This window comes from Bos indicus x Bos taurus, chromosome 7 (assembly GCF_003369695.1).
Source record: "Bos indicus x Bos taurus breed Angus x Brahman F1 hybrid chromosome 7, Bos_hybrid_MaternalHap_v2.0, whole genome shotgun sequence".
Lineage (NCBI taxonomy): Eukaryota > Metazoa > Chordata > Mammalia > Artiodactyla > Bovidae > Bos > Bos indicus x Bos taurus.
In genome coordinates this window covers 45,428,373-45,451,239 of record NC_040082.1, presented here as the reverse complement: position 1 = coordinate 45,451,239, position 22,867 = coordinate 45,428,373, and the positions used below count along the sequence as shown (strand labels likewise).

At 39.3% G+C, this 22,867-nt stretch overlaps 2 protein-coding genes and 1 non-coding gene across 5 annotated transcripts in view; 1 reads left to right on the top strand and 2 right to left on the bottom strand.

Moving 5' to 3' along the window:
- Positions 1-5,278, bottom strand: part of FAM114A2 (family with sequence similarity 114 member A2) — a 35,736-nt gene extending 30,458 nt beyond the window's left edge. Inside the window, exons 1-2 of one of the 3 annotated variants that reach the window (XM_027545883.1) lie at positions 5,192-5,278; positions 152-393 (exon numbers count right to left, since the gene is read on the bottom strand). In XM_027545883.1, coding sequence (XP_027401684.1) covers positions 152-379 — 228 coding nt within the window. In that variant the 5' untranslated portion in view covers positions 380-393; positions 5,192-5,278. Of the gene's footprint in view, positions 1-151; positions 394-4,994; positions 5,150-5,191 lie in introns of those variants that run through there. The other 2 variants (XM_027545884.1, XM_027545885.1) reach the window with 2 other exon arrangements.
- Positions 3,619-3,721, bottom strand: LOC113896694. Its single transcript, XR_003512073.1, has one exon. It is a non-coding gene; the product is annotated as a U6 spliceosomal RNA (small nuclear RNA).
- Position 5,279: 1 nt separating the features above from the next.
- Positions 5,280-22,317, top strand: MFAP3 (microfibril associated protein 3). Its single transcript, XM_027545886.1, has 3 exons — positions 5,280-5,349; positions 14,721-15,208; positions 18,060-22,317. Exons 2-3 carry the CDS (start codon positions 14,914-14,916, stop codon positions 18,851-18,853), a joined length of 1,089 nt encoding a protein of 362 aa, XP_027401687.1. The 5' UTR covers positions 5,280-5,349; positions 14,721-14,913; the 3' UTR covers positions 18,854-22,317.
- The last annotated feature ends 550 nt before the right edge of the window (positions 22,318-22,867 follow it).

Here is a 22,867-nt window from a genome sequence, read left to right as displayed (position 1 = left end):
TAACTGCATGTAAGCATTTATAGAACTGAGAAAATTTAGTGTTTTATGGTTTTAAAAGGAAGTAAATAAGTATAATCCCAAGTTTGTTTTGATTCCATATTCCTTTTAGCCCCAATATTTTTTAATTTCAGTGTTTTAATAGATACTCTACTTTGCCTGCAGCCTGTGATGCCTGAACAGGGAGAACTTCTGTCTCAAGGTCACTGGAAGGTTTGGCCTCTGGTCTTTTCCGAGTAGAAGCTACAGGTTCTGATTTACTCTCCGACTTGGCACTCTGGTCAACTGACTCAAAATTCTTGACTGGCTCACAGTTCTCATCTTCACGGATAGGAGTTGCTTCAGTTATCACTGCAGTCTCAAGATCATCTTTATTCGACATGATTAGATCATTGCCTGGTAAAATAAAAGCCCCCCCACCCCAAAAAATTAATTATAGGCTTTTTTTACTTGTTACTTGTTTAAACTTTTTGAGATTATCACTAAGTCACATGCAGGTGTAAGAAATAATAGAGCTCTAATGTACTCTTCACCCAATTTTCCCCAAGGTAACAGTTTGTGTAACTATAGCATTTCATAACCAGGATACCGATATGTACCGATATGTACCATCCCCTGATCTAACTCAAAATTTCACCAGCTTTACACTCATTCATGCGAGCATAATTACTTCCATGAAATTTTATCACATGCACAGATTCATATAATCATTACCACAGTCAGGATACAGAATAATTCAATTACAATGATCCCTTGTGTTTTAGCTATCTTTAGCCACTCCCACCCACCTCCTAACCCACAGCAATCACTGACACTCTCCATCTCTATACTTTTGTCATTTCAAGATGTTATATAAATGCAGTCACACAGCATGTAACCTTTTGAGACTGAGTTTTTTTACTCAGCAAAAGTCCCTCAAGATCCATGCAAGCTGCTGCATTAGTAGTTTCTCCCTCTTCATTGCTGAGCAGTGTTCCTTGGTATGGGTGCATCTCAGTTGTTTCACCACTCACCTGCTGAAGGATGCCCGGGCTGTTTCCAGTTTAGGCCTATTACAACTAAAATGCCTATAAACATTTATATACAGGTTTTTATGGGAATATAAGCTTTCGTTTCCCTGGAATAAATGACCAGTGCATGCTTAATTTTGTAAGAAGCTGTGTGAAAGTGAAGTCGCTCAGTTGTGTCCGACTCTGTGACCCCATGGACCTGCCAAGCGTCGTGGTCCATGGGATTCTCCAGGCAAGAATACTGGAGTGGGCTGCCATCTCCTTCTCCAGGGGATCTTCCCAACCCAGGGATCAAACCCGAGTCTCCTGCATCGCAGACAGACACTTTACCGTCTGAGCCGCTAGTGGCAATCTTGGACTTAAGAAGCTGCCGTACTCTTTTCCAAAGTAGTTGAACTATTTTACATTTCTACCAGCAATATACGAGAAATCAAGTTTCTTTTTATTCTCATCAGCATTTGGCAGTGTTATTCTTTATTTGAACCATTCTGATATAGGTGCGCTAATATGGGTTTAAGCTTTACATTGCATTTCTCTAATGGTAATGATACTGAACATCTTTTCATGTGCTTGCCATCTGTATATCCTCTTCAGTGAAACAGCTATTTTTATCTTTTGCTCGCTTTCTAATTGGACTTTTTTTTTACTGTTAAGTTTTGAGAGCTCAATTCAAGTCCTTTGTCAGATATGTGCTTTGTAAATATTTTATTTTAGTTTGTAGCTTATCTTTTCAACCTCTTCATAATTTTTCACAGAGCAAAACTTTTAAATTTCAATGAAGTCCAATTTATTAACTTTTCCTTTAATTGACATTTTTTTAAAAACCTTATTAGTTCTTAATCATCCCTACCTCAATTTTTCAAAGAGAAGATTATGAAATTTCAGCTATCAGGATAAGATTTACATCATGCCAGCTTTTGAATAGCAAAGTTAACCAATTCAATTCCTTCCAGAAGTACAGATCTTTAGCGATTAAAGCAAAGATATTACTGGTGTATTTACAAACAGGAGATGCTGGTTTCTGAGGTAACAAAGTATCACCAGGGGAGGAAAAGAAATGCATTTCACACATACATACACACACCCAGACCTTAAGTATAAATAAGCACATATCTTGTACCTATATATACTAACCACGGGCTTTCCTAGTGGCTCAGATGGTAAAGAGTCCACCTGCAATGCAGGAGACCCAGGTTCAATGCCTGGGCTGGGAAGATTCCCTGGAGAAGGGAATGGCAACCCACTCCAGTATTCTTGCTGGAGAATTCCATGGACACAGGGGCAGTTTATGAGGTTGCAAAGAGTCAGAGGAGACTAACTCACACACACACAATCTAACCACATAATTAGATCCAATCCATCAATGCCATCAAAACATTTCTAACATACTAAAAATGAGAGACATAATAACAACTAAGGCAGCCTGTAAACAGCACTATAACTGAGGTACACAGAAAATTTTAAAGGACAGGCAGCAAGGAAAAGTATGCAAGGATCAGGAAATAACATTCAACTTTAAATACCTTTAAAAACTTTAAATAGCACAGAACAGTGATCACAAACTGGAATTCTGAGTTCCAAATCAAGCCTACAGAGGTTTTTGTTTGGCCTGCAGAGTGTTTAATGCTTTTTTATACTAATTGGTTTAACATTTTAAAATCAGACTTCATATACAAATAGAAATCTCCAACTTCCTTTGTAAAACCGAAAGATCTGACAACACTGGGCCCACATTCAACTTGGTAATAACTGCTGCTGCTGCTGCTGCTAAGTCACTTCAGTCGTGTCCGACTCCGTGCGACCCCATAGACCCACCAGGCTCCCCCGTCCCTGGGATTCTCCAGGCAAGAACACTGGAGTGGGTTGCCATTTCCTTCTCCAATGCATGAAGGTGAAAACTGAAAGTGTTAAGTCGCTCAGTCGTGTCCGACTCTTAGCGACCCCAAGGACTGCAGCCTACCAGGCTCCTCTGCCCATGGGATTTTCCAGGCAACAGTACTGGAGTGGGGTGCCACTGCCTTCTCCGTGGTAATAACTAGCTCATGCCAAATATTTGCTAGGATCTTTTAGACAGGGTAGTGCTCTCTAGATCCCCATAACCTCCACCCAACTCCACTTGACTCATTTATGTTACCTGAGTAACCTCTGTAGGCATCTGAACTTGTAACATCTGCCTTAAAAGGAACTTAGGATTTTGGTCTTTTTTAGTTTTTTTTTTTATTACAAAAGCATGATAACACATTTACAGGAGACTTGGGAAAACTGAACAAGGTTACGTATGGATCCACTATATATTAAATTATTTTTTTAAGTAGATAAACCAAGATTTTTAGTCAGAGTTTCAATATAAAACTCTCAAAAATTAATAGAATGAATATACAGAGAAATAGAAGGATATTAATAGAATGAATATCCACTAATAGAATGAATTAGAGAAATGAATATCCATTAATAGAATGAATATAGAGAGAAACAGAAGGTCTACTACCTGTAAAGCACTGTGAATCAAACCAACATAATTAAGATTTATACAATTTTCACATAATAGTAGAATGCAAATTCTATTCAAGTTCCCATGGACTATAAACTGCAAGACACTGGAGCATAGCCAAAAAATTTGGAAGGCTTCACAAATTTGGGAGTCATTCTTGAGCAGGGCCCCTGATAATCTTCTCTGGATGGTTCCAATTTTAGTATATTAGCTGCCAAAGCCAGCACAAGGGCACTTAGGATTTTGACAGATCAAGACGCCAAAGAGAGAATTCAAGGGTGTGGAAACAACACAAAGGAAAGCTCAAAGGTCTGAAAGTGTGGAATGCAGACAGATACTGGAAGTAGTTGTTATGAGAAGGAGAATGATGAGGAGGCATAAAGCTAGAAAGATAGATTTATATAACATCATAGATCCTAGACCATAGAGAATATGATAAACCATACATTATATGATACATTATACACTTCTAAAACATCAAGGAAATCAGTCTGAATATTCATTGGAAGGACTGATGTTGAAGCTGAAACTCCAATACTTTGGCCACCTGATGCGAAGAGCTGACTCATTTGAAAAGACCCTGATTCTGGGAAAGATTGAAGGCAAGAGGAGAATGGGGCACAGAGGATGAGACGATTGGATGGCATCACCAACTCAACGGACATGAGTTTCAGTAAACTCCGGGAGCTGGTGATGGACAGGGAGGTCTGGCATGCTCCAGTCCATGGGGTCGCAAAGAGTCAGACACGACTGAGGGACTGAACTGAACTGAACCGTATGACAAGTTTTGGAGACTGGGAATTAATTTAAGACAATTTCTGCCTACTTACAGGGGCCTAACAGGAAAGGCTACAGAGTTGCTATTTTGTTGCTGTTTTAATTAAATTATTTATTTAGGCCACACAGCGTGGTTTGTAGGATCTTAGTTGCCCTGGTCCCCAGTCCGGGGCAGTGAGGGTGCAGAGTCTCAATCACTGGACCACCAGAGAACTCCCAGAGCTACACAGTTCTTGCACAAAGTTCCATCAATGTTTCCTGTAGCTGAATACACATATTTACTTTTTCTTTTACCATCTTTTTGCTATCCGTGTGCTCTCGCCAAGCTACAAAACACAGTGGTATGTACTTAACACACATATTAGATGTTATATATAGTATATAGTAATATAATGGGCTCTGGAGTTAGGCTGACACTCTTCCAACTCTATACCTGAGTGACTGTGGGATTAGTCACCTATCTGCGTCTCTGGTTCCACATCTGTAAAACCTACATGCCAGAGTTCCTAGAAAGACAAAACGACCCAGTGGACGTGAGGGGTTCGGAACAGAGCCTGGCACATAATCGCTCACGGGTAAACAGCAGCTGTTAGTACGAAGTGGTTGCCTGGAGCATTACTATCTTTACTAAATAACCACGTGTCTCGAGACGGACAAAATCTGCTCTCCCTTCTTCCCAATTACAAGACCGAGTGCCCAACGGGAGTTCTGGCGTAAACCTGGGCTCCTAAGTTCTCCGACGCTGACAACGACGAGAATTCCTCACACGGGCTTAGCGTTTCAATAACCAAAGGACTTCCGCAGCATCAGCGTCCACCGCGAGGGGCCAGCCGCCCAGCCCCAGGCTGCTTCCTCCCGTTCCTCGGCGACCCCAGGACCTCACACCCGGCCCGCCTCCTCCGGGAAAGCCCCTCACCCAGGCCGCCTCCTCCCTCACCGCCGCCACTGCCTTCTCCGACAAGCTGCTCCTACTGCCCCGGAAGTCCTCTTTCAGGGTGGAGACGGCCTCGCTTAACCGAGAGAACTTCCGGGTCAAGCAGCAGCTCCGGCCGGAAGGAGCTCGGCAGGCGTCTGGTGAGTGAGGGCTAGTTTGGGGTCGCTGTAGGGGGTGTGGAGGGTTTAGTGGGGCACCCGAGACGTGGGTTTGAGCCGGTGGGTTAGGGTACAAGGTAAAAGAAGCTGGAGTATCCGTGGCCGTTTTGCAAGCCTGGCTTGGACTGCTGCAGGCATTCGGCCATCCTGTATTTACTGAGCTCCACCTACCTGCCAGACACTTCTCTGGGCTTTTGGGACACCCTGGTTTACGAGAGACTGTGGCTTTGTGCTCAAGTAGTTGACAGCCTAGTGGAGAAAACCGACCATAAACAAGTTTACAAGCAAACACGGTTATCTAAGATAGTAGTGCGTGCTTTAAAGAAAATTAAGCAGAACAAAGTGATGGAACGAAGCGAGGGGTAAATCTTATGAAGAGCTGCTGATGAGTATTAGGAGCAGAAGAAATAGCAACTGCAAAGGCCTTATCATGGGAACAGACTGAGCCAGGTTAAGGAAAAGGCAAAGGGCCACTGTGAGTGGACCGAAAAGAGGAAGATGAGACCAGGAACTTAAACTGGCCAAATTTTGTAGGGTTTGTGAGCCAAGATAAGAATTTTGACTTTTATTTGAAAAGCAGTGGAAAGGCATTTGAAGGCTTCTGTGCTGAAGAGTAACATGCTGTGATTTATGACTTTAGCTTACCCCTGACCCCTCATCAAAAAGATGTACCTCTTCAGTTGCTCTTGGGCAATGAGAATGCGTGAAACCAAACTGATAGCCAGAAAAAAGTTACAGACACCTTCATTGTACAGATGTACAGATGTGAAAAAAGTCCCAGAGAGGTGAAGGCACCTGACCTTTTAAGAACCCGAGACTTCTAACTCAATTTGATGTTTTCAGAGTTATTTTAATATCTATACATAATAACTGTCACTTCCTAAAACCCTTCAGATAGTTTATTTGCTTTAATGGTGATCCTCTAAATTTAGGGGCATCAGTATCACCTGGGAGCATGTTAAAAATGTGTATTCTCCCCAAACTAAAAACACTATAAGTATAAAATAGGTGTTTTCTTCTGATCTTCTGTTGTAATGGAAAGTGCATAGAATTTGGAGTTTAAGAATAGAAATTTGGAAACCGCTTGCTGCTGCTGCTGCTGCTAAGTCGCTTCAGTCGTGTCCGACTCTGTGCGACCCCATAGACGGCAGCCCACCAGGCTCCCCTGTCCCTGGGATTCTCCAGGCAAGAACACGAGTGGGTTGCCATTTCCTTCTCCAGTGCATGAAAGTGAAAAGTGAAAGTGAAGTCGCTCAGTTGTGTCCGACCCTCAGCAACCCCATGGACTGCAGCCTTCCAGGCTCCTCTGTCCATGGGATTTTCCAGGCAAGAGTACTGGAGTGGGGTGCCATTGCCGCTTAATTGTGTCTTAATCTTATCTTTTAAATAGTGTTGATGATAATTGTAGTGAAAATTGTTCCAATTTTTTGATCTTAGAATGTCTTGAGACTTTTAAAACTTTTTGAGAATATTGAAGAGGTTTTGTTTGTGTGGCTTATATCTATTATTATGCCATTTTAGATGTCAAAACAGTTTTCCAAAGAGTTATTTATTTAAAATAATTAAATTCATTACATGTTAACATAAAAGGCATGTCTATGAAGAATAGTTTGCCCGCAAAAAAAATTTTTGAGAGAATGGCATTGTTTTGCATTTTTACAAGTTTCTTTAATATCTGACTTAATGGACGACAGCTAGATTGTCATACCTCCTTTGCATTCATTCTCTTGTGATATCATTCATTATGTAGCCTCTGGAAAACAGCACCTATTGTGTGAGAATGAGAGTGAAAGGGCAAATAATGTTCTAGTGTTGTTACGAAAATCATTTTGAAGACGTCTCAGGGACCCCCAGGGACCCGTGCAACACATTTTGCAAATTGCTGAATAACAATATGGTTATGAAAAATTAAAAGATATATGGGCTAAGTTTGCGTGGGACCAAGAAATCTGCATCTTTAATAAGCACCCCAGATTAATTTAAGTGATCTAAGAATTGCATTTTGAGAAAACGAGTTATAGATCAAATTCACTCTAGAGTGTTCTGCCCACCAAAAAAAAGAGAGAAAAACTATGTTTCCATATTTCATATCTCTCCATTAACAATTTCCAGAGATTGAGACTAAAAAGTCAGTAAGACATTTATAGCAGGTCCCTTTCTGACTGCCACATTAATGGGTGTCTGAATTCAGAATGTTGATTCCACCCCCACCAAGGGGGTTTTAGACTCTTGTCTTTGGTAAGCTTACAGTCTTTTGGACATACAGATAATTCATAAAAGAAGGAAACTGCGAAGTCTTACAGTTGAGTGCTGTCAGTGTGCTAGAAGACTGACAGCAAAAGAATTCATCTGAAATCCAGAAGGAAGAGTGAGAGCTTAGGTAGGAAGGCTTCTTGAATAAGGTCAAAAACACATTGGATATTGTAGAGAAGGTCCAATTTCCACAGGAAGATGGGGAGGGCAGGAAGTTTCAAGCAGAAGGGACAATTAGAACCAAAACTTTTAAGTGGAAAGTTATTTGGAGATAATAGAGAGTGAAATAAGTATAGTTAAAGCTTTGAGCCATGACAGGGAAGCTGGGGAAATTATAGGATTTAAAGGAAAATAGGAATGATAATCAGTTTGTAAGAAAACTGAGACCGCTAAAGATTAGATTACACCTGTCACACAACTGATTAGTGACAGGTATAACTAAAGACCAGATTTGACTTCTAATCCATTCATTCCTTTAGCAAGGAATTAGTGTACATGCAGGCACAGCTGGGCTCCAACTTCGAGCTTCTCTTCTACCACCTGAATCCATTCCTGGAGAATTATGGATACCATAAAATGTGAAGCTTATTTCATGGGTAGAGGCTTTTAAAATTGCCTTGACTCTTTTGGGTTTGTGTTTAGGACCAGTTCTGAGGGGAGCAATATTTGGGACATCAGAGGGATATGGTGGGAATTAAGGAGACCCATTTAAGAATTAAGAGGATAGTGTGGTACCCAGGTAAGGTAAAAGGACCAGGTGACCTAGGGCAGGGACAGCAGGACTTAATCGAAAAACATCTAGAAGGAAGAAGAAGGTGAATAATAATGGCATGAATTTAAAATGTACATTAGTTCATCTAGTGTTCACAACTACCTTATGAGGTGGTTACTGTAAATAACCTTATTCAATAGATGTATATACTAAGGCCTCTTGATCCCATAGCTTCACACAAGGATAGGATCAAGCACTCTTAATCCTAATTCGCACTCCTAACCACACAGCCATGATGATACTGTAACTTTGATCTTGCAAAACTGGAAGATTTGTATTGTGTGGCTATCATTCAAGTTATATATATGCTAGACAGGTAGATCTGAGAGTGAGAGTAAAGATCTTTTTTTTAGTTATCCTGAAGTTTGAGATACTGGGGGGTAGGGTCAGACCACAGAGGGAAAAAAAATGAGCAAGGAAATCAGTGTCTTTGTGTAGCTTCAGCAGATGCTTATGGCAAAAATGATCATAGTCAAGGGCAAAACAAATAACCCTGGGTTTGAAGCACAGCTTCAGCAAATACAGAAGAGGGTATTCCTCAGTGTGCCAGAAAATATGCTGACGTTTGAGTGCCTAAGCGCCAATGATGAGGTATGCAGTGGCTCCAAGATTCTATTGGGAGCATAAGGGCTATGTTAAGTTAGAAACTTTTTGGAAAATGGCCCTCAAAATGGTGATTTCTGTTTGTGTATTACTAACCTTTGTATGTTACAGATTGCTATAGTAAGGCTTGCGTGTAAGCAGAACAGCTTTTTGTTTGTTCTCTGAAAGGATAGAGGAGTGCTAACAGTCTGCTCTTCATTTCCTTTTTCTCCCCTTTGCCAATTCAGAATGTCACTGACCATTTGTGTGCCTTGTGTAAGGGAACTTCTCCATTTTTCAAGTGTAACAGTGCAGGCAGAGAAGAGTGGATGAGTTGTAAATACAGCTCAAATGCATTTAATTATGGAGAATGAACCATTACAATCCCAGTATTCTTGGAGCAAAAACCAGTACCATCTGGGCATCAGTGTTTTTCCTTCCTTTGAATTATCCCAGAACTATTTCTGCAAACAGCCATTTCTTCAGCCAACTTAATATTGAGCCACGAGAATGGAAATTAGCCACGTTGCTTCCTTATTCACTTCTGTTGAGAATTGGAACAGAATGGGAATATTTCTTCTCTCAGAAGTTGGCAGGCACAGCAACAAGGCAGTCTGTTAGGGATGATAACTTAGGCACTTTTCTTTTTCCTTTTTAATGATACAGCCAATATCCAGAATGGTTCTGTAGGGTAAAATCATCTATATTTCTGATTATTCATGATCCTAGAGAAGCTAACTTTTTACTGTACCTGAAAGATGAAAAAGGAGTTAGATTAAATTTAAATATCACACTCTTCTGTTATTCCTATTCATGCAGAAGACAGGTAATAAAACATTCTACTAAGTAACTTCACTCACAAGCATAGCATAGCTCTTTTTAACTATTTACAGGAAGTGGCACTTTGATTTTCCTTTTTGAACTCTTCTTAACCTCCATATGTCAGCTGCCCCATTGAGAATAGCAGGCATGATATACAAAGTCCCAAACTTAAAACTGAATTGCATTCCTAAAATTTCTGAAGTCTCCCTTTCTCTTTTGTGCTCAGAGCACAATTACACTTCTGTTAAGTACTTCTCTTATATATAGTTGTCTCTTATATATACTTGTCTTATATATAGTTAGCCCTTTCTTTTCCTGTCTTCCAGGTTTTGCTGAACTTAATCTTCTTTCTCCCACCTGACCAGTTCTCCATTTCTTTCATTGTTTGCACATTCAGTTTTCATTTTTGTGGTTTTAATTTTGAATGAAATTAGATAAAGATGTTTATTTCTTTAAAAAAAAAAAGTCTTATTGGAGCCAGGAAGTAGAACTCTGTCAAGAGCCAGAGCAGCATGTGTGAGCCTCTCTTTCTCTTCCCCTCTGTAACTCTCTCCACCACCACCACCCGCCTCCCTAGACCCCGTCTCCTGGCTGCTCTTTTTCCCTTCTCCATCCCTGTTGTCCTTTAACGTGGTTGCCTCAGCTCCCTATAATCCTTCTCTTCCTCAAATGTCCCTAACCCACAGTGTCTCAGTCCACATTCCAAGGGAACATTCTTCTTAGTGAGTTGACTTCCTCCTGGATCCAAGAAGGCAGAGCTCCAAAAAAGAAACAACAAAGGCTCTCTGGCACAAACTCAGGACATGGTGAAAACAATGTAACGTCCTGTTAGTCTCCAAGGTCCCTTTACAATGCCTGTTTGATCCATATTTTTGTCAACTATTTGCACTGAGAGAGGAGTGTGAAATTTAAAATTAAAGACTGAAATTACCTTATGATGTTACCCCTTCCCCCTCCAAAATATTTAAGTGGTTTCATGGTATTCCAAGTAAAAGTGTTTTATATATCTTAAATAATGGTTTTGCTGTAAAGTGTTGATTTTAGCACTCGAAGTGATATCAACAATAATAATAACTAGAGTTAACAGTGATTACTGTTACCAGACTGTTTTTCACATACTGTCTTTTTCAGACCTTGCAATAATCTTGTGGAAGTAGATGCTATTATTTTCCCTCATTTAAAGATGAGGGAACTGAGGCATAGAGAGATTAAGTCATTAACAGAAGTCGAAAGGCTGATTAGAGTCGAGCCTAGGAAACCTGGTTAGAGAGTCTGTTCACTGAAGTTCTCTGCCACTCTGCCTATCAGAGGCCTGCAAGTATGAGTTTCTAGGGTGAACTTAATCCAGAGTGGAATCTGAGTGATAGCTCTTTTGTGCTGAAAGTGTTCAGACAGTCGAGCACCATTAGGTAGGGCTGTTACAGAGGAAATGAAGAAGTATATTAGTGGTCGCTAGTCCATGAGCCTTCTGCCTCAGAATCACCCAGAGAGCTAATTAAAAACCGTAATTCCAAGGTCCAAACCCAGAGATTTTTATTCACTGGTCTGGGGTGGGACCCAGTAATCTTTATTTTTAACAAGTTCTTTAGGAGATTGAGATGTTCAACCTGGTTTGGAAACTGTACTTGGTTATCTTTTATTCCTACCATTATTTCCTGGGACACGATGGTAAGTGAAGACATTGAGGGTTAGTGGTCGGTTCAAGGAATGCATTTAGGCATTATGCCTTTAAGATCTTTTGAGGTTACTAGCAGTAGCTCTTTTTGTCTCAGAGAATAATCACAAGTGCTAGTAAGTGCACGTAAGTCTGAATAATTATGATCCCTGTTGTATAACATTTATCAGTTTACAAAGATCCATCACATACTTGATCAAATTTAAACTATTCATCATTAAGTATTTATTGAGTATGTGCTAGTTATGACACATAGCGTTAAAAAATACAGTCCTTGTGCTTAAGAGGCTCATAGGTGAGATGGAGTAGACTGCCTGGCAGTACAGAGCCAGGTGAGTCGTGTACTGGTGAGGGCCACAGGGCTCAGGGAATAGCCATCTTGCATTCAGGTGAACTCCTGATCTGGATGGGAAGAAGCAGCAGGCCTTGCGAGGAGGCTCGGGGAAGCTGCGTAAAGAAGGAATTCCACACTGCAATAATACTGCCAGGACACTTGCCCCACAGCCCCCTCATGTGGAGGCTATTCGTTCCTCTGAAATGCTTACATCTCAGAGCAGGGAGAGTGAGTCCATTTCTTCCATTCCTGGTGTCTTCTTCCTTGATCTTGGGGTGACAGTAGCATCCCCACAGGTGATCTACCTCACTTTTGAGCCTTTTAGTTCTTTGACTGCTTCACCTTGGACAATTCTTAATTATAGTGAATTTCCTTCACTCACTTCAGCCTCCCACTCCAGTTCCCAAAGTCTTATCTCCAGTTTTTATCTTGGGCCAAACTGCTCCTCTTCAGGATCAGGAATGAGACCTATGACTCTCTGGCCACCATCTCTCATTATGACTGCTTGTAGCTCTTTTTCTTGACTACCTTGCTAACCAATGACTGATCTGCTTTTTCTCTGCCCCATGTCCCTTTACCTCGATGGCTCTCCCCAACATTCTCCATTCCCATTTACCCCCCAAGTCTTGTCACACACCTTACTTTCTCAGGGAAGCTTTCTGCAACATGGTTAGCTCCCTATAGCATCCTGTACTTTCCTTTGGGTAGCATTTAGTGTATTTTGAATATATTTAATGACCATGTCCTCCACCTAACTGAGTTCCATGAAGGCAGAGACAGTGTCTGTGGTACAGTAGGTTGGCACATAGTAGGTACTCAGTAGACACTGTTGAATAGATGAAAATGTATACCCCTAGTCTAAGATAGTGGGTTGTAGACTCAGTGGTAGGAAGCAGTGGGGAGGAAAGGAATGGCAGGATAAGAAGTGAGGTACTATTAGAATAAACAAGTTGTGGAGGTTTGTTTTGTTTTCTCTACAAAGAGAGCAGGCCTGCAGCTCAGAGCCTTCAACAGATAGAAGTTTCTCTGCAAGTTAATAACATGGCTTTGTTTGCATTGTGCCTAGTGTACAGTTACTTTTATCCAGATTTTGTGAAAGACAATGAGTTTAAGAAAAGCAGAAATAATAATTTATGAAAAGCATAAAATATAATTTTAAGAAAAGCATAAAAAATAATAAAAAGATACAGTTTTTAAACAAATCATGACAGTAGAAGAAATGAATGAAATTTGGGAAATGCCAACTTGGACAAAGCCACAGAATCTCCTTATGGAAGTCCTGGGTGAAACTTGGAGTACTTTTCAGCACATTCATTTCCTATCACCATTGAGAACCAGTAGTCTAGAATAAAGGACAAAAATCTTATCTGCCAGTTGTAGTAGAAAAGAAGTTGAGAACTATCAAGCCTGAGCACAGTGCCTGGTTTACTTCAGTCATTCTGTAAGCTTTTATTTCCATTGTTTCCACTCTCAACTCCCTCCCAATAGAGGCCAGGATTCTCCTGCTTACTATATAATATGAAGAGCAAGTCAGGGTGAAGAGGTTAGATCAGATCACTTCTGTAATCCCCTTCAGTGCCCAAGAGCTTTGTGTCATTTTAATGGGATTTGGGGAAGAAATGAAAACATACAGTGTTCATCTATTATGTATAGCAAACTCTGAAGTTCTTTGTTTTACTTCAAATGGTCCCTCCTTAAATTTGCAAGATAGAGAAAATTATTGTCATCATCTAACCATCCTTTCAAGGACTAATGAAATTTATATGATATTTACAACTTAACTGTCAAATTTAGACTCTGAGCAGTTTAATGGCAAAATACAGTGATCTGTTGCTTTTTGTGTTACATGATCAAGCAGCTTTTGTATGAATATACAGGGAAGTAAGTGTCATTTCCAAAACTCTTTAGTTTGGCCCTTACAAGAAATAAAGTTAGGTGTTTCATCCCATATTTTATAGAAATTGAAATATTTCTGTAAGAGTCAGTGATTTTAAAAGAGGAATCAGATGACCAGGAAGTTGATCATAATCACATAGATTCTTGAAATGGGATATTATTTTGCTTTTATTTGTGATATTTTACTCTTCTGAATGTGTCTAACAATCTTTCTCTGTAGTTTGTATTTCTGCTAACTAGACATTTAAGGTGTCAGTTCCTCCCATAGCTAGTTTATAGACTTTGAGTTAGAAATTTGGTATTCTTACAAGCTTATTAAATATACTGTATCTTATCTCTTGATATTGAAAAAATTATTAAAGGAAAATTCTTTTGTTTAATGTTCTTACCCAAGAGGAAAGTTCTATAGCCTCAAAAGCCAGTAACTATTTATTTATGCATAGTGGTGCAATTTTCTAATATTACAAAAAAAACTACTTCAGGTAGCCCTGCGTTATTTATATCTAATGTCTATATACTTGAATTACTCAAATTTTGAACTCCATGGTTATAATTATTATGTAGCAGTTGATTTACATTATTGATATAACAGCAGATGGTAATGGTGCAGGTTGGAATAAAAGATCATTAAGTTAAATATTTTAGCCTTCATTGGCTCCCTCTTGCATGGAATTTGTCAGAGTGAAATAGAATCACAACATTTCAGAACTAGAAGAGCCCTTAGAGATTGTCTCATCTAGTCCCCATTTGACACATGAGAAAACAAGCATAGCTATTTGCCAAGGGCTTACAGCTAGTTATTAGCAAAGCTAATACCGGAATCTAGATCTGCCATTTTCCAGTTCAGTGTTTTTTCTGCTGACTCTGTTGAAATTTTTAGGTGGTATTTTCACTGTTTCACTTCATAATATTTATGTCAGTTATTCTAATCAGTTTCACATCTATTTATTTCTCGAACATAAAGCTTCACTCCATTATGAGTCTTTGTTGGTTAAATTTTGTATCTGGCTCTCTTTCAGGTTGGTCTCCACTCGTATCTTTTAATCTTGAAGACTCCAGAATATACCTGGATCTACCTGTTTGGTTTTTTTTTTTTTTTTTTTTTTTTTGGAAAATTCCAGTACCAAGCAATCAATGACCCACTGTGCTCTTGTTATAATATAGAAGCTATTGAGTTCTCCAAATATAAACGAGATTTTCTCCCATTTTCCCATGAAGCCACTTTGTTGTTTATCCACTTTAGTGGTGAGTGTTATTGTGCCAGCTGCTTTTGCTTTGGAAGATGTAGACTTCAACCAGATGATCCCACTGGGAACAAATCACAGTTCTTCCAATGCATCATTTCTTCCAAGTTTTGAACTCTCAGCAGATTCCCACTCAGGTGATGACGTCATCATAGCCAGAGAGGGAACTAGTGTTTCAATCAAGTGTCTTCTCACAGTCGACCACTATGAACCGGTCTCTTGGTACAACTCAAAAGGACAGCAGCTGGATGACAGAGACAGAGGTAATTATCCCAAAGCATAATTAGTCAAGATTACTCATTTCCTGTTACTTCAATCTTGGTTTTATGGCATATTCAACAAGGAATATCCAAGATGAGGTACTGCAATAAATAGTTAAAACTTTTGAAAGGCCCAGGGTATTATACCTATCAGGAAAAGTGAAATAATGGTAATTACTGAACCAGAAGAAGAAAAAAAATAAAGTATAGTTACAAATTTAAGAAGTGTTCACATAATGATGGTGAGCTGTTTCCTCCCCTCTTGGCGAACTGGTTTCCTTCTTCATTCAAGGTTGGCTCCATCAGGGTTGCTGCACGCAGCTGTGTGGACTGTGTACTGCACAGCTCCAGGAGCACCATTTACCTAGACTGTACTGTGAGTAGTACAGTGTGCTGGCCCTGTATGAGTAGATCAAGAAGGATTTTGGTTAAGTGAACTTGTCATAAATAATTTTTTTGTTTTTACTCAGAAATGAATTACTAAAAATGTTGGAGGAAATCCCGGATGTTTTTGAAAATGGTTATAAAGATCAGTACATAAAAGTTTTAACTCCCTCTGAGAATCAGAAGGGCATGGAGGAGGAACTTTATAAGCCCTTCCAGCTCATTTCTCTTTTTAATTCTGTACCTTAACTGCATGAAAATAGGAAAGTTTCTCTTTACATATTTTTGTGTCTCAGTCTTAAAAAATCACACAAACATCATAGTAAGGTGACCAAGGTCTACCTTTTGACAGGTTTTTATTTGATTTTGCTATTTAAGAACCTGTGTACACATCTTAATCAGAATATTGTTTCCTTTAACTAGTGTTCTGTTAGATTTTTTTTTTGAAGACTACCTGTGTTAAAACACCTTAGAAAGAAATCGCCATGAAATATCAATGGGGTAAAGATTAAATTATGGTATCCTCACAAGCTACATTTTGGAAAAGGCCTGCTTATATTTTCTGTTAGAAAGATAGTCTAATCTCTTGGCTATTTATCTTAGACTGGAAAACAGAAAAGGAGACAGATGGTGCTTCCTTCTAAAGTATATGCTAAACATTTTAACCTTCTACAGACTGAGAAACTGGCCACCAAGGAATTGAAGAGTTAGAATGTTAGAAAGAACAGAGCTTCTTAAGAATATAGATCTGTTAAATCAGAATGTCTAGAGTGGTGCCCTGAACATGTATTTTGAACATGATTTGGGGTTCCCTATTTGGAGCCTTATCTTTTTTGGCCCTAGGGTCCTGACAAACACATCTAAGATGTGAGTTACTCAGTAAGTGTGATTATTATAGACTGGTCGTATAAACAGATTTTAGGAGACCAGCCAAGTAGAATGGCAGTTTTATTTTTCTATTTTGCCTTTACTTTGAAAACCACTAACATCTATCACTGATGCTTTCAGCAGCAGCTCTGGACAATTGTATTAAATTTTATGAATCTCAAGTGAGAGGAGTTTAAAAAGCATGTCAGTCTAGTATAAGGTTCATAAATCTTGAGCTATTATCAGCAAGTGAGCTAGAGAGTTTAGATTGTGGTTATAGTGGTTGATGAATGGAGTCTATGTATATAGTTCATCATACTGTGGATTCACAAGATATCTTTTTTATAGCTCCAGGTTTATAGACAGAAGCTTGTAAAATAATGACTATATTCATAGCTACATGTTTTCCTTCTCTTTTTACATTAGTAAAAATATAACTACAGAATTTAGATAAATGTTGATGTAGATAAGAATGGGCACGGTCCACAGTGCTTACTAATTGAAGTGCCCCTAAATCCTGAACCGTAGAATCTCAGAGATGAAAGGGAGCTAGAAAATTAGGCACTGAAGCAGTGCTTAACAAGCAGTCCCCCAGCCTCCTCTGGGCCACTACCTGTAGGCATGGGGACCCATACCCTCCACCCCATGTTAGCCCATCTATCCTGTCTTTGAATGGCAGTTAAAGCATTCGTATAGTTAAAGCACAGAGCACACTGAGGACTTAGAGGTGAGAACTGTGCAGGCAGAGCCAAGTTATTCAAGGCTGTTGGTCCTTGTGCTTTGGTTTTCATACTCATATACATTTGTATACACATTCCTGAATGAAGATACCTTCGTGTATGGGAGAAAGGCAGCATGTTTTCAATTTAAAGTAGAAGCCTAGGCATGTTAGGGCAACTTTTATTCTGTCTGCCAAGCTGTTCATTTACCCTCACTTGTGAGACATTGCTTTTGGCTTGTGCTTTATTTACTCTGGCCAGAAAATCAAGATGTTATCATCAACCAACCTTTTCTAACAAGACAAATTAACATGTATAAGGCATGCCAGATTAGCCAGTTAGTAATTGAACAAATACATTAAATTGGTAGGGTTTTGTTTGTCTTTTCTTAAGTAAATAAGTAAACAGTAAATTATTGAAAGTTAAAAAGGAAGTAAAAATTACTCATTACCCTATAAATAGCCATTGTTTTGTATTTCTGAGACATAGCCTTCTAGTTTATGAGAATGTGTAGGTAGAGACTGTGATATAGACACATACACACATATATATAAACATTTCTTTTTAAGGTTAGTCACTTAGCATTATGTTGACACACCTGTCTCCCTGAAAGGTGTCTTACATCTAGCAGTGAAAAGGCAGCCACAATAATCGTTAGTTTCAGGAAGATCTTGATTCCCTTTTTTAAGTTCCAGCCTGTTTAAAATTCAGACTCTGAACGTAAAAGTCTGCCCTGTCTTACATCATTTAACAAAATAGCAGAACCTAATAGATGAGTTGATGTAACGTGCTCTCATGAAGAGGTGGAATATTGATAAGGTAGTTTGCGTATTTAGTAATAGTACTCTTTATGCTGTAATTTTTTATTTCTGTTGGGTTATCAGGTGGAAAATGGTTGGTTTCTGATAACTTCCTGAATATCACCAACGTAGCCTTTGCTGACCGTGGGCTCTATACATGTCATATCACCTCTCCAACCCGTGCCTCCTACTCGGTCACCCTGCGTGTTATCTTCACCTCGGGAGACATGAGTGTCTACTACATGGTTGTTTGCCTGATTGCCTTTACAATCACTCTCATCTTGAATGTTACACGGCTGTGCATGATGAGCAGCCATCTTCGTAAAACTGAGAAAGCCATCAATGAATTCTTCCGAACTGAAGGGGCAGAGAAACTCCAGAAGGCCTTTGAGATTGCAAAACGCATCCCCATCATCACCTCGGCCAAGACTCTGGAACTTGCCAAAGTCACGCAATTTAAAACCATGGAGTTTGCTCGTTATATCGAAGAACTGGCAAGAAGCGTCCCTCTGCCACCCCTTATTCTAAACTGCCGGGCCTTTGTAGAGGAGATGTTTGAGGCTGTGCGAGTGGATGACCCTGATGAGATGGGAGAGAGAATTAAAGAGAGACCTGCCTTGAATGCGCAAGATGGCATCTTTGTCATTAACCCAGAGATGGGCCGGAGTAATTCACCAGGAGGAGATTCAGATGATGGTTCCCTGAGTGAACAAGGCCAGGAGATAGCAGTTCAAGTTTCTGTCCACCCTCAGTCAGAGACGAAAAGTATTGATACTGATTCTCAGGACAGCAGTCATTTCAGCCCACCTGATGATACAGGATCTACTGAATCGAACTCTAACTACAAAGATGGGTCATTTGAAAGCTGCCAACTGTGAGCTACCCTCATACCTACAAAAACAGCTTGCAGAAAAAGAACATGTTTCATGCAGAAAATAACATTTTTATCAAAAAATAAGTAGGATTTCCCCCCTCATTAATATTAAGCCTATCAGAACATGAATTATTACCAAAATCTTTCTAAAACTTCAGCATTTTTCCTTTCTGATCTTTCTCAGTCATTTTCCCCAAGCTTGATTAAATGATACACATTGAGATTTAAAGGAGCCTGAGAGATCAGTGTAACGGGGAAAGTACCACACCCAAAATTGCATGACTTCTCTTCTAGTCACAGTTCTTTCATTGCTTAAAGCTGACACTTCTCTTGAAGCCTCAGTTTTCCCGCCATTAAAAATGAGGGATTTGCACTAGATGATATCTAAAGTCCTTTCTAGCCCTCTGACTTCTTACCTACCACCTTTAAACCATAAGAATCTTCAGCTCATTTCTAAATAAACCCTTCCCTAGACTTTGAGTCCCTTTTTACAGAAAGGACCTACCTGAGATTTTATTCTGTGATTTGGATTCCCACATCAATGCGGTGCATAGAGGTGTGGGTGTTTTTCGGATGTCTTGCTGGTAGAGCATACAATTGTATATGCTCTGTTGAATCTTTCCAGTATCACCCATGAATATATTGCTATACAGATATCAGGGACCTAACTGCTCATGAGTAAGCTACTTTCCATGAGTAAATTGGTCCTTGTGAGGGTATAGCAGTCTTTTTAACTTACTGAGGTATCATTTAGCTCACTGAGCTGGCACTGATTTCTCAGCTGATCTCCCAAAGTGAAAAATTTGTTCCTAAAGAATAATGTCTTTATTGTTTTTAGAATAAGAAGCAGTGTCAAATCATCTGTCTCTGGTAAATTATGGATTTTGACATTTCTGTTAATGGAATTTCTCAGGCTTTCCCTTTTTAAAAGTACTGGACTCTACGAGACAGTTCTGTGTTTGGGATCTCATTCCAGAGGGAAACCCACAGCTGAATTCCTCTTTAGACCTCTGTCAACACTCTTTACTCTATCGTCTTAAATACGGTGCTAAAGGTTGCATGCCTCCTTACCTTGTTTGTCTTGTTTATATTTTATTGTTGCTGAGGTTTTTATTTTTGTGTACATCAGATGTAGAATTTTAAGCTAGGGCTGCTTTTGTGGCCTTTCTGAGAAGCACTAACCTGAAATAAGATTAGAGAATGGTGTGTGCTGTGTGTTACTATATTAAATATATAGATACAGATATATAGGTATATATATACACACACATACAAATGATCTAGACATAAAGAGGGAGAAAAATTATGAATGATGCCACTTGATTCAACTGTGTATAATAAACACTTCGGACAGTATTTGTTGCCTGGCTGAGATCTGATATAATGGAATTGTAAATACTCTTCAGAGTCATTTCTTCAACTACAGTAAGCTTGGCGTCATATAATTTTAAGAACTTGGCAATGGAGCTCTGTGTGCTTCACATTTCTTCATTTGGCTTCTGATTACTGAAGCTTTACTTGAACTAGAGGTTCCTGAGGGAAATGTTCAGGGGAGGTTTTATCAGGATTTTAATTTAAGGTTTCAAATGGAGGAAGGCAGGAAATTTGAAGTGTGGCCAGATAGAACTCCTGCCTCCCTTTGTGAAGGCTTATCAGAAGTAATACATCTGGTTCTGGATAGCACAAATGAATCAATATGCAGTTTTATCAGGTGGCATTTCAGATAAAGACGATAATGCTGCCTTTTCTGTCTCTCAGGCTGTTTCCATGGAAACCTCCAGAGCCAAACAGAAGCTACCAATCATTTAGCCAAATCTTGTCTTGGCTCATAGACCTGTATTCCTTTAAAGAAAACTGTTTTCATACATTTGGCTATGAGAACAAGGGCTCTGGAACATGCCCTAGATTATAGAACACTTCTTCCCTTCCCAGAATGTTTCTCTTGAGAATTTAAAATTCTTTAAAATCCTTTTCTAAGGTCTGAGTCTGTCCCCTAAATGTCCCTCAGATCTTTAGATAACACTTCATAACCTGTACCTATATAGCAGGTTTGGGGTCATTTTTAGAATGTAGCTTGTCACATTAAAGAGAATGAATTTACCCCCCCATGTTTTCATAATAGACATACGTATTTGGAACCTTAAGGTAGACGTATTTAATGATCAAAGTCCTGGGAAACAGGGCTTGGGAAAAATAAGAAATATTCAGAAAAAAACTGTAAGTTGCACAATACTGTATAAGAGATATAGGCTACTCTAGTGTATCCTGGATAAATTACTTTAGAAGTGTAATGGTGACAATTTAGTTGCCAAAGTAATTGGATTACTCTGAGTATTCCAGGTTATGGTGCCACTGATAAAGTAGGTCAAAATTTAAGTGGAGCCGGTACTTTGTAAATCTGAAATAGTTGTTCACAGGAAGAAAATCACACTCGCTAACATTTTCTCTAGCTAATCAAATACTCTTCATATATAATTAATACTCCTGTTATCTTTTTGTAAAATCCTTAACCTTTTGAACTTCAGCTACAGTCTAACAGTCTTTTGACAATAGTGGTAGTGTAATTATCCTTCTGTCTTGCTAGATTTTATAATTGGTGAACATGCCTTTACTCGGCAATTTGGATTTGAAATAGTTCTGTCATCATTTATAAATTTTGTCTTGTATTGGGATTTAATGACCCTTATCATCCTTGTGAAATAAAATGGTGGCTTTGTAAAATAAATTTACCAAGACAAGGCATATAAACATTTTTAGAGATTCCTTGCCAGCTGAAATTCCTTACCAGTCAGGCATCTTTTGAACTGGTATGCCACTTGTTTATAAGCTGTTTGATAAACCTATCCTCAAAGTTGTATCTGTTCCAACACTTTAGTTCTTGAGTCTGGCCCAGTGGACATTTTATTTCCTCCCAGCCACCTTGATATAAGTATCTTGGGAGTTGCTGACACCAAATGGTTGTGTGAAGGCTCCTGGCTTCGTCACCTCACTTAACACATATTTTTAAAGTGAAAATTCACAGCTTTCCCTTTTGTCCTCAGTGAACCCGCGCCATAGTCCTCTCCACGCCCTGCACGTTGTTTCAGCCTAGGTCAGATTTTGTATTCTGTATCCCAGAGCAGCATGGGAGCATGGCATGTTTGTTTCCAGGGCCCAGCCAGTCATGGGTGCTAGTCTTGCCTCTACACACCAGCTATTGTAACACAAGTATTGAATATATCAGATTTCCTGAATCACCATTTAAAGAATACAATCTTTTCTCTCCTAGGCCAGCAATGTTAAAAATGCTAAGCCTTATGCATAACCTCTAGGTTCTCAACACATTTCATAAAAGTAAATGAATTACTTAATATGGTTCAGATGATGTTTAAATAGTTACCTTTTTAATGAATACTTATAATTTTGTCCTTTTTTTAAAAAAAAAAAGTTGTACTTGAATGTAATGCATTAAATGTTCAGTGGAGTATATTTTGTTTGTCTGAAGTCTTCTGTAGAGATGTATTCATTTTTATGTTGGTGGAATTTGATGTTAATGATTTTGAGCAGGGGTAAATTTGAAGTCAATTTGGATGCTACTATGTCTACCCATTTAAATTTTACAGATGTTTACTAAGCATCTGTATGTTCTCGGTGCTATGAGCCATACTGAGATGGGTGTCCTGCCTACAGTTGGCATGAGAGTGAAGTTACCAGACCATCCTCACCTGGCGCAAGTACAGCAGTTTCCCATTTCTAAAATAAAGCCATTCTTAGGAAAGGCAGAGCTTGAGTAAAGGCCTAGAGGTAATTTAGCACATGTTTTAGAGCAGTGGTCCCCAACCTTTTTGGCACCAGGGGCAGACAGAGCAGGGGAAGTGGGTGGGTGAGTGTGAGGGTGGGCAGGATGATTTCAGGATGATTTTTATAAGACGTGCACAACCCGAATCCCTCATATGTGAAGTTCACAGTAGGGTTCTCACTCCTATGAGAATCCAATGCCACCACTGACCTGACAGGAGGTGGAGCTCAGGCAGCAATG

Bases quoted from the DNA above. Each gene is read 5' to 3' on its own strand.
- MFAP3 (XM_027545886.1), top strand. From the start codon at position 14,914: ATGAAGCCACTTTGTTGTTTATCCACTTTAGTGGTGAGTGTTATTGTG. The intron at 15,209-18,059 runs GTAATTATCCCA...TTGGGTTATCAG, and splicing joins GCTGGATGACAGAGACAGAG to GTGGAAAATGGTTGGTTTCT.